Source organism: Mauremys reevesii, linkage group 5, assembly GCF_016161935.1.
Source record: "Mauremys reevesii isolate NIE-2019 linkage group 5, ASM1616193v1, whole genome shotgun sequence".
In the NCBI taxonomy this organism is placed as follows: Eukaryota; Metazoa; Chordata; order Testudines; family Geoemydidae; genus Mauremys; species Mauremys reevesii.
This window is the reverse complement of record NC_052627.1, coordinates 132641117-132659894: the sequence shown is the minus strand read 5'-3', so window position 1 is coordinate 132659894 and position 18778 is coordinate 132641117. Positions and strand designations below refer to the sequence as shown.

The following is an 18778-nucleotide window of genomic DNA, read 5'->3' as shown; positions in this document are numbered from 1 at the left end:
AAAAAGAGAAACAGTTTATAGCTGATTTTTACAAAGCACATAAATCATTGCAGTGATTCTTCAGTGAAACTTTCTTATCCTTCATATTGCCAGATAATAAGAAACTTTTATTTCAGTTTGGGTACCTGATTAAGAAAACAAAAAGTAGTAATTAAAGTCAGCTATCAAATGAAGACACTACACATTCAAGATGTGAATACTGTAAATAGCAAAGTACACTTCATAAACTCTTCCTATGTGCCCAACCGAAACTGCAGAGATGACAAAATCTTGATCCTTTGTTAAAATGCTTTTCAAGGGATGTGGAACAGAGCTGATTTTAAGACTTTGTGGCCCTAGATATAAACACTACACACCATTTTTACAGCTATTTATGATCTCAGTAAGCAGATTGGTGGATTCAAGCACATGAATTCTGTCTCTTTGAGTAAATACCAAGTGCCTCCGCCATAATCTTTCAATTTGACATAGATAATGTGAACCACAAATGAAGGTTATTACTATAAATATTTCATTAGGAGTATGATGAAAGAATTGCAGGTTATCTCCTGAAGTGAAGTAGCTGTTGATGGCAAAGACATAGCCCATGTAGTGTCTATTTCTGTCTCACTTTGAAGCTTCCTTCTATAAGAGCTTGCAAAAGTACAGAATCAGACAGACCTAAAATGGCTTTATGCTGCAATCAGTCTTTCTGAGTATGGAAGCTCTGAGGGTTCCAGAAGAGTAGATTGTGTCTTGCTGTCCGATTTGAACCTTTTATATTTACAGAAAGAACCTCTTGTCCTCCCAAGTTTAATTACTGTAGGTATCCAATTAATTCAAGCTCTAGGGCTAAGTTATCTACAGTGCCTGATAATGGAGGGCTTTTTTTTGTTCCAGAATTACTCCTCTACTTGAGCTCATTACAGGTTTGATAAAGTTGATAAATGGTGTCACTACTGTGATTGTTGATATAATGCCAGAAGTACATATAGTACTGTTGCAAAGGGTAAAATAGACCAGATATGAATTCTGCCCTAAAAAGCTTGTGTTGTGTTCTAAAGGTACAACCCAGAAGTACAACAATAACTCATGTTTAACACTATACCTTTTCAAAGTATATACCAATCTTTTACTAATTAACTCAGTGTAATACCAGATAAACCAAACAGACTGAAAATAATCCCTGAAACAAGAAAGCTTCATAAAATAGATTTGTTTTCCAAAAGTGCTTAGAAGCAGGGAGAGCACCTAGTAAACATGACTTGGAAGGCTATTCCAGGCCATGGGATAGCATAAAAGAAGGCTTGAAGATGGGACAGGGTGGTGATGCCATGTTAAGTCTAATAGTAGGCATTGTTCAAACGATTGGAAGTCTTCAAACTTGACACAAGGATTATGCTTGTCTTAGGGCTCGATTTAGATTATTGGTTAGATGTCAGGTACCAGGCTCAATCAGTTTATTAATGAAAGATAAATCAGTGCTATACAGAAAAGGTTAATACTTCATTCAATCCTGGGAGCAGGTTTGCAACTCTCACTTGCTGTTGCAAAGTGTTTATAAAAACTACCTGCTTTTATATATTAGCTATTTACCACAAACGGAAATACCTAATTATTACAGGCCTTTCTTATCTGACCTAGTTTTTTCCTCCTGTTTTTCAGGGTATACCCCCAATTACTTCTAGCACCTTATCTAGTGAAAGACACCTGTAATGATTATTCCAATTATCCTAGCACATTTTTTTGTATTTGGCATCACTTCTGAAAGGTTCTGCATACGAAACAAGAGTTACATGTGGTTCATTTGCTAATAAGCTTTCACAGTGAAGCTTCTGGGAAATGAAAAGCATGCTGGAATGTGGTTTATAGTTAGTATAAATGCAAAGAATAGAAGCCTTCTAGAAATAGATGGTATTGGGTAACTGTTGGTAGAGAGCATCTGTTTGTACCGCGATTTTTAACATTAAGATTTCTTCTTTTGTTTTCCAGATTCCTTTTCCCTAAATTCCTGGATCAGTGTTCACAAGGTAAATAAACTTTGTTTTTTTAGGAAATGATGCAGAACAAAACCTATCAATACTTGGGCTTTAAACGTTGCCTAGACTAGTGATTTCTGACTTTTTCAGCCTGAGGGCCAAACGTGTATTTTGCAAAACATCAAGAGGGCCAGTATCAATACTTTGAGGTACATTCTTTGTCCTCCACAGCTGCCTTCGATGCCTCTCTCTCCACAACAGCTTGGGAGGGAGGAATGGCTGGAGCAAAAGGCATTCCAACTATCTGCAGATGCAGTGTGGTCCCTGGGGGGCTGTTGTCAGCTGGCACAATGTACAGCAGCCTCCTGACTGCAGTAACCTGGGCTCTGACAGAGAATCAGCAAGCTAAAACTAGCTGTTAGTTCTTGGTTTCTACTAATGTCCTCCTCTCCTGGACCTCAGCGTAGGGAAGGGGAGTCGTCCTTTCCTGGGCACCCCTTAGGCCCAGGCAGAGTCAGCCATGCTCTTGTAGCCTGGTGCAACTTCAAGCTAGTCTCTTTTACCTCCTTTGTGATTCAGCAGGTGGGGGGCAGTGGGGAAGCAGATCAGAGCTCATGTCAGCAGTGCAGTGGAAGGTGTCCTCCTACTTTCTTCCTTCTTCCCACCCTGAGCCCCTTTCCACCAACTTCCTGTCACAAACAGGAATGATTCAGATGCTTCGGTTTAAAAGTCCATGAGCCATGCTCTGCTTTAAGTTCTCTCTAAGCTGCGCGGCTGCTCAGCTGCCTATTAAGGCCCACACAGAGGTCAGGGCTGGGGTGGGAAGAGATTCCCCTCCCTGCCACCCCAGCACAGACCTGCCACTGCCTGGGGAGAGGCGCCCCTCCCTTGGCCAGGGCCAGGCCTGCTGGAGCTGCTGAGGCTGGAGAGAGGTCCCTCTGCCCCGGAACCAAGCTGCTGCGGGGAGTCATTTCTCCCCATCGCAGCCCCAGGGCAACCTGCACCCCAAACCCCTCATCCCTGGTCCCACCCCAGAGCCCACCCCAACCCTCTTGCCCCAGCCCCGAGCCTCTTCCCACACCCTAAACCCCTCATCTCCAGCCCACCCCAGATCCCTCACCACCAGCCAGAGCCCTCACTCCCCCACACCCCAACCCTCTTGCCCCAGCCCTGGGCCCTCTCCCACACTCCAAACCCCTCGGCCCCACCCCTACCACATGAATTCTGTTATGTGCACCAATATCAAAGTGATGTCACACATCACCTTCATAGTGGTGCACATAACAAAATTCATTCTGCATATGGATGTAAAAAAATTAGAAGGAACACTGCTCGAGGATCACCTTTTTTATTCATAATCAAAGGGCGTGTCTTCACTACCGGGGTAAGTCAACCTAAGGTATGCACCTCCAGCTACTTGAATAACATAGCTTGGGTCAACGTAGCTTAGGTTGACTTACCCAGTGTCTTCATTGCGCTGCGTCAACGGGAGATGCTCTCCAGTCAACTTACCTCAACCTTCTCAGGGCGCTGGAGTACCGGGGTCAACTGGAGAGCGCTCTGCCATCGATTTAGTGGGTCTTCACTCGGCTCGCTAAATCGATACCTGCTGCATTGATTGCAGCAGTGTCAATCTCCTTCCTAATGCCCTTGAGAGCCACAGGTTAGGCACTGCTACTTTAGACATCACAGAAAAATCTATAATAATTTTCAGTCAGTCCATGTCCTTTTGCATTGGACTCAAAGAACTGAGTAAAAATGTGTACAGTATGAATATTGACTTATGGAAGTCATCTGCATAAAGGTAAGTATTGAAATTTCATTAAAATCTACAACAGTTATTACTTTTTCTCACTACTGAAAGAGCTTGTGAAAGTAGATTGTTGTCCAGTAGCTGTAGCTAAATAAGAAATATTCTGCTTTAATACAGTATTAGCCTTTGGTTCTACTCTGAAAAGTGATTAAAAATGGCACCACGTTCAAAAGATCTGTTTTGTGGCTGTGTTCCGTTACATCTGCTTGCTTTGAAACAAAAACATGTGTTTACTACTATTTTCTCTGGTCACAGTGGGAAGTCAGAACAGCTGTGGGTATGAGCTGGGTTCTGTCCCTTCTCATGCCTTGTCAAGCAAATTGCTATTTAAGTTCCAAATGGAAGATCTTTTTTGCCAGCCTGCAAATTCAACCTGAGATCTGAAAGTCAATCTCTATTACTTTTTAACTTTTTGTTTTTAATCCTTGCCTATTTTCTCATTCTTTTCAATCCTGATGGTAGTTTTGTCTGTAATGCTGGTTTGAGGTGCACACCTATTGTGCTGTGTCACTTACACACATTAGTAAGTTAAATATATGGTTGGTTTGTTTTCAATCAAAATTATGAACTACCAATGTAAAGCAGCAATATGCAAGTTATCCTTTTGGTGGTGCCAGTTAAATGGGGAAATTTTTTTTAAAGAAAATATCCAACATGTGCTCTTACGAACAAACCTGTGGTGGTTGTTGGGTCTACATCTTACCTTTCAGGTCATTTGTGTGAGCCACATAGTAACTTGTAAGTGTTTCTCTTTTCCCCCCACACACCACCACGTTGGCTCCTAGAAGATACTGCAATATAAATGTTTAATAATTCAGAATAATTAAATCTGTTGATTGTTCCACATAACTTGCTCAAAATGCTATCAGCTTTAGATTTCCTCATTTTTAATAAGCTTTCCTTATTGGGATGAGATGCAAACAAATAAAAATTACGGTCGATAAACTGAGTGTCAATTGCTTGACCATACTTTGATTCGTTATGAAATAGATTCAAGAGGCAAAATAACCAGCGTCAGTCAGGTTTATTGCTTTAAACCAATAATAATATTGCATAGGGAAAAGGTTCTATCTATGATACCAGTCTCCAGGAAACTCTCATGCAGCGACATTATATTCACTTTATACTGATGGAGTGCTCCCAAAGTTGCATGTTTCAGCTGGTGTTATTTTTATGATGATTTTTACAGATTACACAGCTCTTTATATGTCACTAAATGCCAACCCATTAGTTTGTCCCAGTTCCTTAACTAGTTGTTCAGTTCCTTCTTTATCTTTGTTTTGGATATTAGCATTCCAGGTACTGATCTGTGACGGTACTTCACTAGCTTGTACTAAAACATAGGAAACTGGTCAAAATCAAGATAAATTTGTTCTATCTGCTTAGGCCAGATATTTACTTCAGCAAATTAAGTGTTATGGGATACTTAGCATAAAGTGAACAGGATTATGGTATAGCCAGTTTAGGCTGTTTCACTGTTAATATATTTGTGCTTGATGTTATTGGTGCTTAATGCAGGGGTTGGCAAACTATTTGGCCCGAGGGCCACATCTGGGTATGGAAATAGTATGGCGGGCCACGAATGCTCATTAAATTGGTGGTTGGGGTGCAGGAGGGGCTGAGGGCTCCGGCTGGGGGCGCAGGCTCTGCGGTGGGGCTGGGAATGAGGGGTTGGGGTGCAGGAGGGTGCTCTGGGACAAAGGGGTTCAGTGGGTGGGAGGGGGATCAAGGTAGGGGCAGGGATTTGGGGTGTGGGAGGGGGGCAGGCTCCAGGTGGCACTTAGCTCAAGCAAAGCAGCTCCCGGAAGCAGCGGCATGTCCCCCCTCTGCCTCCTACACGGAGGCACAGCCAGGCGGCTTGGGGAGCTGCCCCGTCTGCAGGTGCCCCCCTGCAGCTCCCATTGGCCATGGTTTCTGACCTATGGGAGCTGCAGAGCCCCTTGGCTGACCCTGTGCATAGGAGCCGGAGAGGGGACATACCGTGCTTCCAGGAGCCACGCAGAGCCACAGCTCATGTGGAGTGGGGCAAGCCCCCGGCTGGAGTGCCAGAGCAGGGCAAGCCTCGGAGCCCACTCCTTGGCAGGAGCTCGAGGGCTGGATTAAAACATCTGAAGGGCTCCTGGGCCATAGTTTGCCTACCTCTGGCTTAATGCATTCTTACATAAATACACTGCTCCGTGTATATATGTGCTAGCCAGCATATACTGGTCAACAGTTTTGACCTGGAAAAATGTTTTTGCTATATCACTTTACCAGCATATGTTTGTTGTTGTTCTCCATCATTGTAGACATTATTTGAGTGAACTGTTCCCCAATTTCCTCATGCAGGATTGGTGAGCAATGTGGTCTTCACAAGTCATACTACAGAGCAGAGACACCCACTAATTGTACAACTTCAGAGCCTCATACGAGCAGCAAATCCTGCTGTTTCGTTTATCTTGGCAGAAAATGGCCTCGTAACTAGGTAATACTAGCTTCCAGTGCTTTATGATTTTCAAGTTGCTGTTCTAAAAATGGGGAACTCTTACAAGAAAAGCTGTTCCTCTTTGACTTTCACCTATGAACAGAAAGTTGACTTAGTGTGTAAACCAGAAAAATGCTTATTTTTCTTAGTCATTACTTCCCTGATATTCTGTTCTTAGAATTTTAACATTTGAAGAATGTCATCTACACTTCAACCAGATGTTCTGATACAGCATGATTCACTAAGGATTTAAGTGTCAAAGGAAGACATTAAATGGCCATAAGCTAGAAATAATACAGTATGATTTAGGAAAAGTTAAGGTTTAAAATGGATGTATCTTTTCATTTGCAGAGTAATTTTCATGTTAGGTTTTTCTTTATACAGCAATCAGGTAAAAGTCTCTTTCTACAGATTGTAGGTTTATACTAATATTTGTTCCATTAGAGCTCAATTGTGCAACCTCTGCACACACTGAGTAGCATGGATGAGTAAATCCACTCAACTTGAATGGGACCAAACTCAATGAGTAAGTCCTACTCGACATCAATAAAAGTTGAATTGAGGATCCTCTGAAGTTCTTATAAGGGCTTTTTTGCTGTGTTATATATTTTATTTAGTATATTTACTTGTGTTCTAGTTGCAAATAAAAATTAGTTGAGTAGAGAACTCCTGGTTTTTTGTTTTTTTACAAAAACTTTTAATGTCTGGAAAATTGAGAATATTTTCATGTACCATAAATAGTAAAATATAATTATTTTATTGCAATCTGACTAGCACATTCTAATTTATGTAAATAGTTTACAGATAAATAACCATTGTTACTATGTTCTGTAAATTAAAAATCTCAACCTTATCTTTTTAATAGGAATGAGGATATTGAGCTAATTCTCTCTGAAAGCAGTTTTTCAAATCCTCCGATGATGAGAGCTCGCTATTTGATGTATCCTGGCTGGCAAGTATCGTAATTGAGAAATAATAAAAAAGCATTTTTAATTAACATGAAGGATTTTAAAAGCCCCACTAGCTTATATTTTCAAGACAGTTCATACATGTGGACCAATCACTTTGTAAATGTCTTCTTTTAAGAGCTTGCAAGTAGTCTTTTTAGATCCACTAGTGCCATCTTTTGCCTACTTAGGATCCTCTTCAGTTTCCTTTTAAATGGGTGGTAAAATTGCTATTAATTTCCATGAGCTAGCCCTGTGAAAATGAGGAGTAGGGCAGTACTGACTTGAAGTAAAATCAGTCTAACAGCTGTTCAGCCTAAATGAAATGATCTAGTGGTATCGTTTCAGTTACTAGCAGACAGTTATCCCCAGTGGAATATCTGCATTCTTGATTGGCAGCCTCGGCAGAGGCCGAGGACAGAAAATTAATGGAAACAGAACTCCGTTCTAACACCTAGTGATATCTTCTACTGTTCAGGCTTGCAACACATTGCTGGGGATGGTATGTTGTTGCTGCCGTCTGTGCTGTATCTGTGTGGCAAATAGAGGACTTCGTTCTCCAGATCTGCCAACCTGGCACCAATCCCAAATCCTGACTTATTCAGTTTTCTAGTTACATTTCGAGCATTAGAGGCATAGTGTGCAGCACTTCAGCCAACATATCCTGTCAGTCCAGAACAGTTTCTGTGCTGCTTCTTCAGAATTAATTACACCTTGACTCCAAACTGGGTTTGAGAGAGGCTTCTTAAGTAAACCAGCATACAGTTATATAAGGGTAAGCCTTCTTGTAGATCACACATCACTCCAAAGGGAAGAGGATTGGGTTGGAGAAGAAACTGTTTCAAACCTCTTGATGCTGGCATTCTCTCTCTTAATGTAGTGCTCCTAGGGGAAAAAAGTGCTAACAGCAGGAACTTCATTGAAGTGGTTCCTGATATCAATCGTGATACAAAATTACATATATAATTCTTACCTTGTGTACAGTTTGTATTTCTCTTCTTACATGCAATGAGTTTAGTATTTCTCTTCATGAAAGCTCCTCTGTTGTTAAAATAACTAATATTCTTCATTTTTTAGAAACCTGTTAGATAAAAAGCAGATAAAGCATGATAATAGACGCTTTCAGGAACTTTGATTGCTCACATGAAGACTGGGGAAACAAAATCAAAAATATCTTTGGCAAATAAAGTTGATTTCCCTTTTTTTGTTAAAAAGGTATGATGGTAAGTTTGGAGCTGGTTCTGTCTTCCCACCAATGGTTCAGATCTGTGTGTGGTTTAGCCGTCCTCTGGAAAAAACACGATTTGTGACCAAATGTAAAGGTAAAAATGGTTTTTGGTGACTTTTAGATTTAAAATATTGTGGGTGTTTAGTTAATGTAGGGAAACCCTGTGCTATGCTAATCATGAATAATGTGAATTTTTATTTAGAATGTAATTCCTCGTCTTTAAAGTACTTCATGTCTATGTATTTTGACTTCCTCGTCTATTCTGGAAACTTAAAAAGACTCATGACCTTGTTTAAATAAGTGTAATCTTTTAATATTAAATCTAACATTTAGTATGCAGTCAAACCGCTTGAGGGTAATTATCCCATAGACTTCGATACTTAAAAGCTTTTTCTAAGTTGAAATAAACATTTTACTTCTGTTGTCTTGTGTTAAAGGATAGCAACCTTGTGACTTATATATAATCATTCTTTGCAATGATTACAAAATCAGACTGCTGTTAGAGTGAATGTTCTTTTAGAGTAGAAATAATGTCTTTCCGTCTGTCACTTTAAAAATTGTTTTTCTGAGAATCTTCTTTCTCTCCACACTAAGAGTCAATTATGTGGGAGGGATACTTTATTATAATACCCTTTGAGCATATATCCTTTTCTCCCCCATAGAGAAGAGAAGTTGCGAATAGGGTGGGCTTCAAGGGACGTAGGATAGCAAATAGTATGAAGTGGGTTATTTAGAGATTGGGACTCTAACCTTCTACCGCTAGCCAAGGTGAACTATGCTGAATGAGCTGCACCAGGGAAGAGAAAAATAAGTTGAATAACCTGTTTTTATTTTTATTTCATACAGCAATTAAGTCATCAGTTAAGTCAAGTCCTTTTTCTGGAAACATATACCACATTTTGGGCAAAGTTAAGTTTTCAGGTAACTGTAGTAAACTTCATATGCATGGTCTTGAGATTACACTACTTGTTTTCACGTACTCCGCGAATACCAAAATATATCATTTGTAGTTGTTTGGTTCGTAAAGGAACCATACGCATCTATGCACATATGCTAACTGTTAAAATAATTGAGATAAGTCAGCTGTATCAGCCCAGTGTTTAAAGAAAATGTCTTCTCTTTTTGGTAGATTCTGATAAGATGATAGAAGTCTGTCATAATACAGCATCTAATTCATTAAGCCTTGTGCCTGTTCAGGAGGGGCCTACTCCTCCTGATTCAAGAAATGATAACAGAGATCGCAGCGGTCAGCAGGAGTGCTTCCTTGTGTTCATTGGCTGCTCTCTGAAGGAAGAGGAAATAAAAGACTGGCTCAGACAAACTGCAAAGCAGGTTTGTGGACACACAACTGTTGGGATTTCTTTCTATGTTGCTTGGTTTAAAAATCCAAAGAGAAATGTGAGTGTTTTAATATTCTTACTGTTAAAGTAGACTGGAAACTGTGTCCTGCATAGCGCACCAATGATTGTGCCATTAGAAATGATCTTTTCAACAAGATGGCTGAAAAGGCTCACCGGTGCCACCTGTAATTCGAACTTTATTTTTAAAACATGTCACAGCATATTCAGGGTGAGAACTGTTTGCTGCAGTATACTCCGTAGCAAATTGAGTATGCGAGTATGTCCAGATAAATCCAAGAGGACTTGGACTTGAGACGTGGTCGTCCTTCATATAGGTAGGGTCCAGAGCAGTCTAAGCTCAGGCAGAAAATTCAGTGTGTGGAACCTGCACTTGGGTGTAATGATAATGAGCAGCAGTGACCACTGTAGTTAGTGTATAACTGTTTCCATTCCTCCCTCTTGTTCTCGATTGCTCAGATATTGATCTTTTGGGCTTACATTTTCCAGGCTTGGTCTGTGCTTGACAGTGAAGATTTTTTTAAAAAAGGTTTTGAGCAAAAACTATTCAGCTATTTTTCATCATGAAACAATTTTTTTGGTGGGAGAGGTTGTGTTCTCATCCTGTTTTAAAAACATTTTGCAAACTGCTGTGGAAAGAAAGTTTAAATATAGCATGGAAATAACCTGTGTTCGGGTGAAACCTGGTTTTGATTTACATTGCCTTGAAAATCATACGTTCAGGTTTTTTTGCTAAGTTTGTAAAGTGAGCTGTTAAGTCCAAAATGTGTATGTGTGTGGCTAACATAGCCACATCGTGAAGCGTAAAGGGTTGGGGGCATGCACATTGTAAGATGGACATGAGTGTCTTGTTTCTGAGATACTATAGGGACTGCAGTCAGTGCACCTGCAGGCTTTTTAGATGCTGTGACCAGTCTGAGCTCCTGAGGAATATGGGAAAAGATGTTGTTACGGTGCTTTCCAATCAAATAGTTCCAAAGTCTGGCGAGTGAATCTCTTTGAGTTCTTCTTTTTTAACGAAAACTCCATATAAAAACTGAGAACATCAAGTTTGCACAGTTCAGCACTTGAGTCAGGAACTATTAAAATTATGGTTGCACACATTGCATTAACTCTAGCTCCTTGTCCATACACATTTTGGTACAATCTCTAATTAGATGGTCATGACTTCTCTGCCAAAAAAAAATAAATTGTAGTTTATTGTAACTATAAATTCACATGTGTAGCATCTTGGAATGCAGTGTAGGCTGAGAAGTTGACTTTCCAGAAATCAGAGGGGAGTTCTTATCAGAGCCAGAATTAGAACTCGAGTTTCTGGCATCCAGCCCTGTTTTCATGCCATGCTACTTCTATTCCTCCAGTGTGGGGTGTGTTTTCTTTTTAAGTTGGAAATGTACATGCTGTATGTACACAAATGTTATTTCTAAATCATGCTGCTTCTTACATGCCAATGGCATTTGTCCATTCTGAGACTAAGTTCATGGAAGATTGGATGTTTTTAAAAATAAGTAAATTTCTCCAAGGATAAAAAACACTCCCCTTTTTCAACTAACTCAGCAGTGATTGAGCTGAATTTAATCAGACCTTGAAAATCATAATCTTTGGACTGAGAACAAACATGAGAGATTTTAACTCAACCAGTAACGCGCTCAGAAATGTACAAATCTCTGTAAATGAGGTTTATAATGAAAGTGCCTTCTCATCCTCTACAACATCAAAAGTAGAGACTGATTCAGGTGTTTTAAATAATTTAGTATTTCAGGTTCTGCATATTACCTAAAGAATTGAGGTATAGACCTCTATATTAAGTCTAAAAACTTGATTGCTCTGCCTCTGTCAATTTTTTTTGTTTTTTACAATAGCTTATTTAACTAGTTTAGTTAAAATACCTTCAGAATTTTTTTTTCTATTCTGTTAACTAAATCACATTTATATAAGATTCTTGAGTTTTTTATACTTGTATTTATAAAAATTGAATCTAGAGTTCCTTAAGTAAGCAATGCAATTCAATAACCATGTCTACTTATTAGCATTGATACACATTTTTAAAAAATATCTTGTGTTAGGATTAAGCACAATTATCTGTGGTTACATATTGCTACCTTTTTCATATTTGTGGTAGTTGTACTTTTCTGGTTGCTTGTTTTTTTTGTTTTGTTTGGTACCTTAATTATAACATAGTGTGGTGTTGCCATGAGCATTAAATCTATTATTGGTATCTGAATCTATGTATAGAAACCTCAGAGGAAAGCCCTGAAAACCAGAGGAATGCTGACTCTGCAGGAGATCAAAAACATTCATGTAAGTACAAGCCATTAGCATCAAGGCTTCGTTCTGGCCCTCACTTCCTTAAGTACCCATTTATATGATAGAAGACTATAGCAAGAACTGTGTTCTAAGTTTCTGACTTGATGCATGCAAAACTATTTTCCCTGATGCTGTTAAGCTTCCAAATAAGTGGTGGGAGTGCTGTGTAATTGCATTCGTTTCCAAATAACCCAATTCCATAATAGAGTTTTGGAAGTGGGCGCATGGGGCTATCACATCATAGCAATAATCACATTTTCAGACTAATGATGGATGTATTTCCATTAATTCTTGGTAGCTATATCGATACATACTGTTTGTTCATCTCTGCTGTCCTCTGCATGTGAGAGGGAAAAATAAACTCATTTAAGATGGTTCTTTCTGTGGACACTCTATTAGTGTGCCCTTGCAGCTGCTACTGTTAAGCTGTCCTTTGCTGGTCTTGCTGCTGGTACAGCCTGTTTTTAGACAAACCAGGAGTATTTACAAGTTGCTCTGTGGCTTCCTATTGGAATAGAAGATGATTAAACACTAAAACCTCCTGTATGAAATGTGGAGTTTGTCAAGGAAGCATCTGGTCATTTCACAGGACTGAAAAAAGATCCTTATAATCATAAGCACTTAGTGCCTCAATCTTAGATGTTTGCTCTTTAGTATATATCTTGAAGTAGTAATGCATCTGGAATAGAACCATATATCTCTAGTCAATAAAAAGCAGGAAAGAAAATAGATTTCAGGATCTGATATGGGAAACTAATAGTATTTGTATTTACATGGCAAGCTTTTCAGCATTTTTGAGCCTATACTCTTCTTGCGTTTTAATGAAAGTTTATTTTGATCTGTCCTCACAACAAATATATGAATAGTTGCAGGAGATCTTTGTGGAGAGTCAGTTTGGGAAATGGGACAGGGTGCAAAGCTGTTAAAGGCCCAGCCTAATGACTACATGCAAGTTATTTCAAAATATATCAATTTTAAATTGAATTAAACAAATTGTTTGATAAAAGCTTCACGTTACCGAGGTCTGTATATGTTTCAAAATTAATTTGAAACACAGTGAAGTCTATGCAACAGGCCACTTTTGGTAATCTGTCAGAAGAGACCATCCAAAAGCAACCCCAAAACTACCTTTATTATAAGGTCACCTCCAAGAAGCCACCTCTTTCTTAGTTCTTTAAGTAGTTAAGACATATTTTAATGTATTTTTAAAACATTCTCTGTTCTTCAAATAAGGACAATTACAATACGTTATAGTACCATGACTCAGTGACTCCATTCCTCACCCCACTTTTCACAGAATCATAGACTTTAAGGTCAGAAGGGACCATTATGATCATCTAGTCTAACCTCCTGCGCAAAGCAGGCCACAGAATCTCATCAAACCTGTGTCTGAGCCATTGAAGTCCTCAAATCATGGTTTAAAGACTTCAAGGTGCAGAGAACCTTCCAGCAAGTGACCTGTGCCCCATGCTGCATAGGAAGGCGAAAACCCCCCAGGGCTTCTGCCAATCTGCCCTGGAGGAAAATTCCTTCCCGATCCCAAATATGGCGATCAGCTAAAGGATTAGAGGGTAATGTAATTGATGCAAATCAACATGGGTTTATGGAAAATAGGTTCTGTCTAACTTGATCTCTTGTTTGAGATTACAAGTTTGATTGTGAAAGATCATAGTATTGACATAATATACTGAGGCTTCTGTAAGGCTTTGACAGACATGACATTTCGATTAAAAACCTAGAATGACCTAGAACTAACATGGCACATATTAAATGGATTTAAAAGCTGGCTAACTGTTAGGTCTCAATGTAATTGTAAATGGGGAAAAGTCATCCAGCAGATATGGTTCCAGGGAGGTGCTGCAGGGATCAGTTCTTGGCTCTGCTTTATTAGTGATGTGGAAGAAAACATAGGCACACTGATAAAGTTTGCAGATGATACAGATTTGGGGTAGTGGTAAATAATGAAGAGGACAGGTCACTGATACGGAGCTATCTGGATTGCTTGGTAAACTGGGCACAAGAAAACAATATGCATTTTAATATGTCTAAATGTAAATATATACACATCAAGTAACAAAGAATGTAGGCCATACTTACACAATGGGGGACTCTACACTGGGAAACAGTAACTCTGAAAAATATCTAGGGGTCATAAAGGATAATCAGCTGAACATGTGCTCCCAATGTGATGTGGCCAAAAGAGCTAATGTGATCCTGGGAGATATAAATAGGGGAATCTCAAGTGGAAGTAAAGAGGTTATTTTACCTCTGTATTTGGCACTGGTACACCTGTGTTTGGTATTTGCAGTTCTGGTGTCCACAATACAGAAGGTCGTAGATAATTTGGAGAGGGTTCAAAAAAGAGCCACGAGAATGATTCAAGGATTTAAAAATATGCTTTATAGTGATAGAGGCAAAGAGCTCAATCTATTTAGCTTAACAAAGAGATGGTTAGGGTGACTTCAGTACAATTTATAAGTATCTACATGGGGAACAGATATTTAATAGGGTCTTAAATCTAGCAGAGAAACGTATACATTGATCCAATGGCTGGAAGATTTACCAAGGCTCATGATGGATTCTCCGTCACTGACAATTTTTAAATCAATTGGATGTTTTTCTAAAATATGTGCACTAGGAATAATTTTGGGGAAGTTTTGTGGCCTGTTATACACAAGGTCAGACTAGATGATCACAGTGGTCCCTTCTGGCCTTGGAAACTATTAATCTATTCTAGATTGAGATGAGCAGGGCCAGTCCGTGTCTCTTGAGTGGTTTGCCTGCAGGCACAAGGAGATAGCCCTGTATCAGTTAACATTAACGGCTTGTTCAGACTAGGGTACAAGGCATATTTTTAAATTATATTAGCTAAAACAGGGCAGGGCTAACTTGCCCTTTCCAAACTAGCGTTACATTGTTTAGGCTAACAAGTTTTAAGAGTATACCATTTATCCTAGTCTAGACGTGCCCTTAAGGTCCTCTTTTACAACCAAGAGGACAATAAATGTTTTGGGTTTTTTTCCTCAATTTTCCTAGTAGAAAATTAAATTATAAGGTAACAGCTAAAGATACTGCAATTGTGTTAGTATTTAAGCCTGTTTTGCAAAGTGTCTACCTCATTTAAACAAAAGGTCAAGCACTTTTGTACTGGGTTGGTAAGTTTCTGGAAAGAGGCATCCCCCTTCTGTTTAACTGCATAGACTTACATACCCATGTTTTAGACTGTTGAAATGTCTAATGATACAGTATTTGCCTTTGAATGCAGATGAAGCGCCACCTGGATCCACTTCCAGCTGGTTACTTTTACAATGGAACTCAGTTTGTGAATTTCTTTGGGGACAAGATGGATTACCATCCACGTATCCTTTAATATGTATTTAAATTCATGAGTATTTTTGTAGAAAGTATGCTGTAGATTTAGACACAGCTGACATGGAATATTGGGGCAGAGCATTATCCTTAGAAGAGCCAACTGACTAGCTGGTGATCATGCACAGTGAAAGGTTTTGATGTTTTAAATCAGCATATGACCATTTGCCATATCAGGCTTTAACATTAATAGATCACTCCTACAGTCACAGTGTAAGAAGCTGAATTGAACAAACCAAAGGTCATTAGATCATATAGAAAATCAAGTACAGTATAATCCTGATTTTTCAAAAACCCTGTTATCTGAAACCCTTCTCTCTATTCTCTGCATTAGGATAATGTGGAGGTTCAGATGATAGAGCAGAGACCCCCGGCCCTGGTGGAGGCCACCCTGTTGCTGAATGGCCATTACAGCAGCTCAGGAAGCCTTGTGCAGCCCTTCTGTCATGGAACTGAGTGATAGGAGCCATGATAGCAGAGCTGCAAGGGCCCCTGCACTGCTGCAGGGCTGGTAACACCTGATCCCTGCATTTGCAAGGTCCTGGTGGGGCAGATCGGCGCAATGGCCAGAAGTCTCCACTTTGCCCCATCAGGGCCGCAGTCTTCCTCTCCTCCCCACCCCACCCCCACCCCTTGCACTTGCAACTGTTAAGAGGGTAGTCCCGGTGTCATGAGAGTGAGTGAGCTACAGAGGACTCCCTGCACTGCCACTTCTGCCCTGTCAATTATCCAAACTCCTGATTATCCAAACAAAATGTGTCCTCTATGGTTTTCAGATAATTGGAAGCATACGATGCAAAAAAAAAAAAAAAAAAAAACCCTTCAATTTAAACCAAATAATCCCTTAACTACCTTTCAATATAATATCAGAGGGGTAGCCGTGTTAGTCTGGTTCTGTAGAAGCAGCAAAGAATCCTGTGGCACCTTATAGACTAACAGACGTTTTGCAGCATGAGCTTTCGTGGGTGAATACCCACTTCTTCAGATGCAGAAAGCTCATGCTGCAAAACGTCTGTTAGTCTATAAGGTGCCACAGGATTCTTTGCTGTTTCAATATAATGTGTCACAAAAAGAATGTATACTTAGAGAAACCCCCCCAAAAAGACCACAAGATCTCGCTACAAAAATATCTCATTCTTGTTCCTTGGATGTTGAAGTTTCATTAATGTAAAAAACCTTCTAGCCTGATTGGTATGGAAAAACCTGACATGCATACCAACTAATCACTGTATCTTCAGAGTGCGCCCATAAATAAAATCAGAAGCATGTGTGTGATGACCCTCCAGTATTACATGTGAATTAAAATATGGCTGCACTTGCTTCATTCTCTAGACAGTATTTGGTCCTGCCGTGAGAGCAAGGGACTGGACTCGATGACCTCTCGAGGTCCTTTCCAGTCCTAGAGTCTGTGAATCTATGAATTATTTAAAAACCCTTGCTTGGGTTCTGCACCCTTTACTTGATATGAGCAACCAGCTATGGCAAGCATACACTGAACTCTGAAATTAGCTATCTTTGCTTTCTTAGATCAGCAGAATTGGTTCCTTGTCAGGACAAAATAAAATATTTGAAGCTCAGCGGGGCTTTTTTTAGTTTTTCCTGAATCACACTGATTACTTTTTTACCTAAATTGGTTTGGTGTATTGGATTTTCTCTCAATATTTGGCAATAACTCCAGAGTCATATTAACAGACCCCCACTGTAGAATTCCTCATGTGTCCATCACATTTTCTAATATTTTTGTCCTAAGATTCTCTCTAAACTATTATTTATTATTATTTATTTGTATTATTGTAGTGCCCAGGAACATTTGCATTAGGTGCTGAACAAAGAGACCATCTCAGTCACAAACAACTTACCTCAAGTCTGCTTTTATGTTCTCAATTTCGTTTTTATTATTTCTTGATCTTCAGTAACTGATTGTAATTTACTTATAAAGCTGCAGGTGGATACTTCAGTTCTTCTTTGAGCAAGAGGGCCCACTTGTCCTTCCACAACTTCTGTGGCACTTAATTTTAATTCTTAAAACATCAGACCCCTCTTCCCTTCTTGGATACATTTTCTACCAAATGACCATGGTTAGGGAAGTTAATGGAAAACAAAGTAGCACATATGCTAAACCTTGTCCATGAATATTAATCTAGATATTTCTGCTGGTGGGATTTTGTGACTTTTTTTCTTATTGAAGCCTACTTAATCAAATTCATGTAATTCTGGTGTGCAAGATCAAATAACGGATGAGACTATCCCAAATAATGTACCACAGCATCAACCACCCTTTCATAGCCATAAAAACAGTCTAATAACAGGAATAATACCCTCTTTCTCATTTACTGTCTCCTTCTAAATGAAATCCAGTACAAATGGAACATACTTCCAGGGTCTAGATACTGTGCGATGGGTCTACATTTTTTTAGAGTAAATTTAAAAGCCAGATTGAAAGAGCAGCTGGTGATAGGAATCCTGATTTTTTTTTTAACAGAACTTTACCCAGGGACATCAGATTGAAGCTTGGGATGATTTTAGAGAGGCAACGGTTGAGGCAGAGACTGGATATCCTTACTGTCACTTACCTGACCTGCTGGTGTTTTCCTATTGAGATTAAGAAAGTTACCTATGTAACTCTTACAGCCTCTTTGAAGAAGAGTACTGATAGTTTGTTCTGACTCCAGGATATGCTAATACATTGCATTATTGCCCACAGAGGAAAATTCATCCTATTAATATGCAGAGCTAACTAGTTGAATTGCTTACTTAGTCCAACCTGTTCTGATTCTAATGCACGTTTTTATGTCGATGAATACTTTTCCTTAGTATTTCGACATCAGTAATGGACCAGTTCATGAATGACTACTTGGAAGAAGCTAACAGAGAAATTGAAAAGTACAACAGAGAGCTAGAAGAACAAGAATATCATGACCTCTTTGAGCAGAAGACATAAGCATGCATGTTTGTGGTATTAAATGCACATAAACATTGTGGATTTCTAAACTGTCATCTGTCTATCAGTAACTGAAAAATGCTGACAGCCTTGCTGGTTAACAAGAAAATGAAAAGTCAAATGTTAGTTTTTAGCAGTTTTAAAATGAAACTTCATTCCTGTAAAGCTGGCATTTTAATCTGGTAACTACTTAGTTGTTTGTACAGTCTGGTTCACATCCACTTCACCTTAATTCCAGATCATAAAAAGCATCACCTGGAATTTCTCTGATTAGCAGTGGAAATATTACATGTTCAAAACAAAACTGTATGTCCTAATAGCCCTGTTTATGAGCAGTGAAATTGGTCTGTGATACAGATAATCGAAAACCTGGAGCTTATTTCTTTCAATGTC

At 39.3% G+C, this 18778-nt stretch overlaps 1 protein-coding gene across 3 annotated transcripts in view; it reads left to right on the top strand.

Annotated features, from left to right (window-relative positions):
- The window catches only part of DNAAF9 (dynein axonemal assembly factor 9), a 122824-nt gene extending 104383 nt beyond the window's left edge, over positions 1–18441 (top strand). For all 3 annotated transcript variants that reach the window (XM_039540486.1, XM_039540487.1, XM_039540485.1), the window contains exons 29-37: positions 1972–2009; positions 6100–6235; positions 7101–7187; positions 8398–8504; positions 9257–9331; positions 9540–9742; positions 12004–12069; positions 15341–15434; positions 18273–18441. In XM_039540486.1, the coding sequence (XP_039396420.1) occupies positions 1972–2009; positions 6100–6235; positions 7101–7187; positions 8398–8504; positions 9257–9331; positions 9540–9742; positions 12004–12069; positions 15341–15434; positions 18273–18385 (919 nt within the window). In that variant the 3' untranslated portion in view covers positions 18386–18441. The remainder of the gene's footprint in view (positions 1–1971; positions 2010–6099; positions 6236–7100; positions 7188–8397; positions 8505–9256; positions 9332–9539; positions 9743–12003; positions 12070–15340; positions 15435–18272) is intronic.
- Positions 18442–18778: the final 337 nt, after the last annotated feature.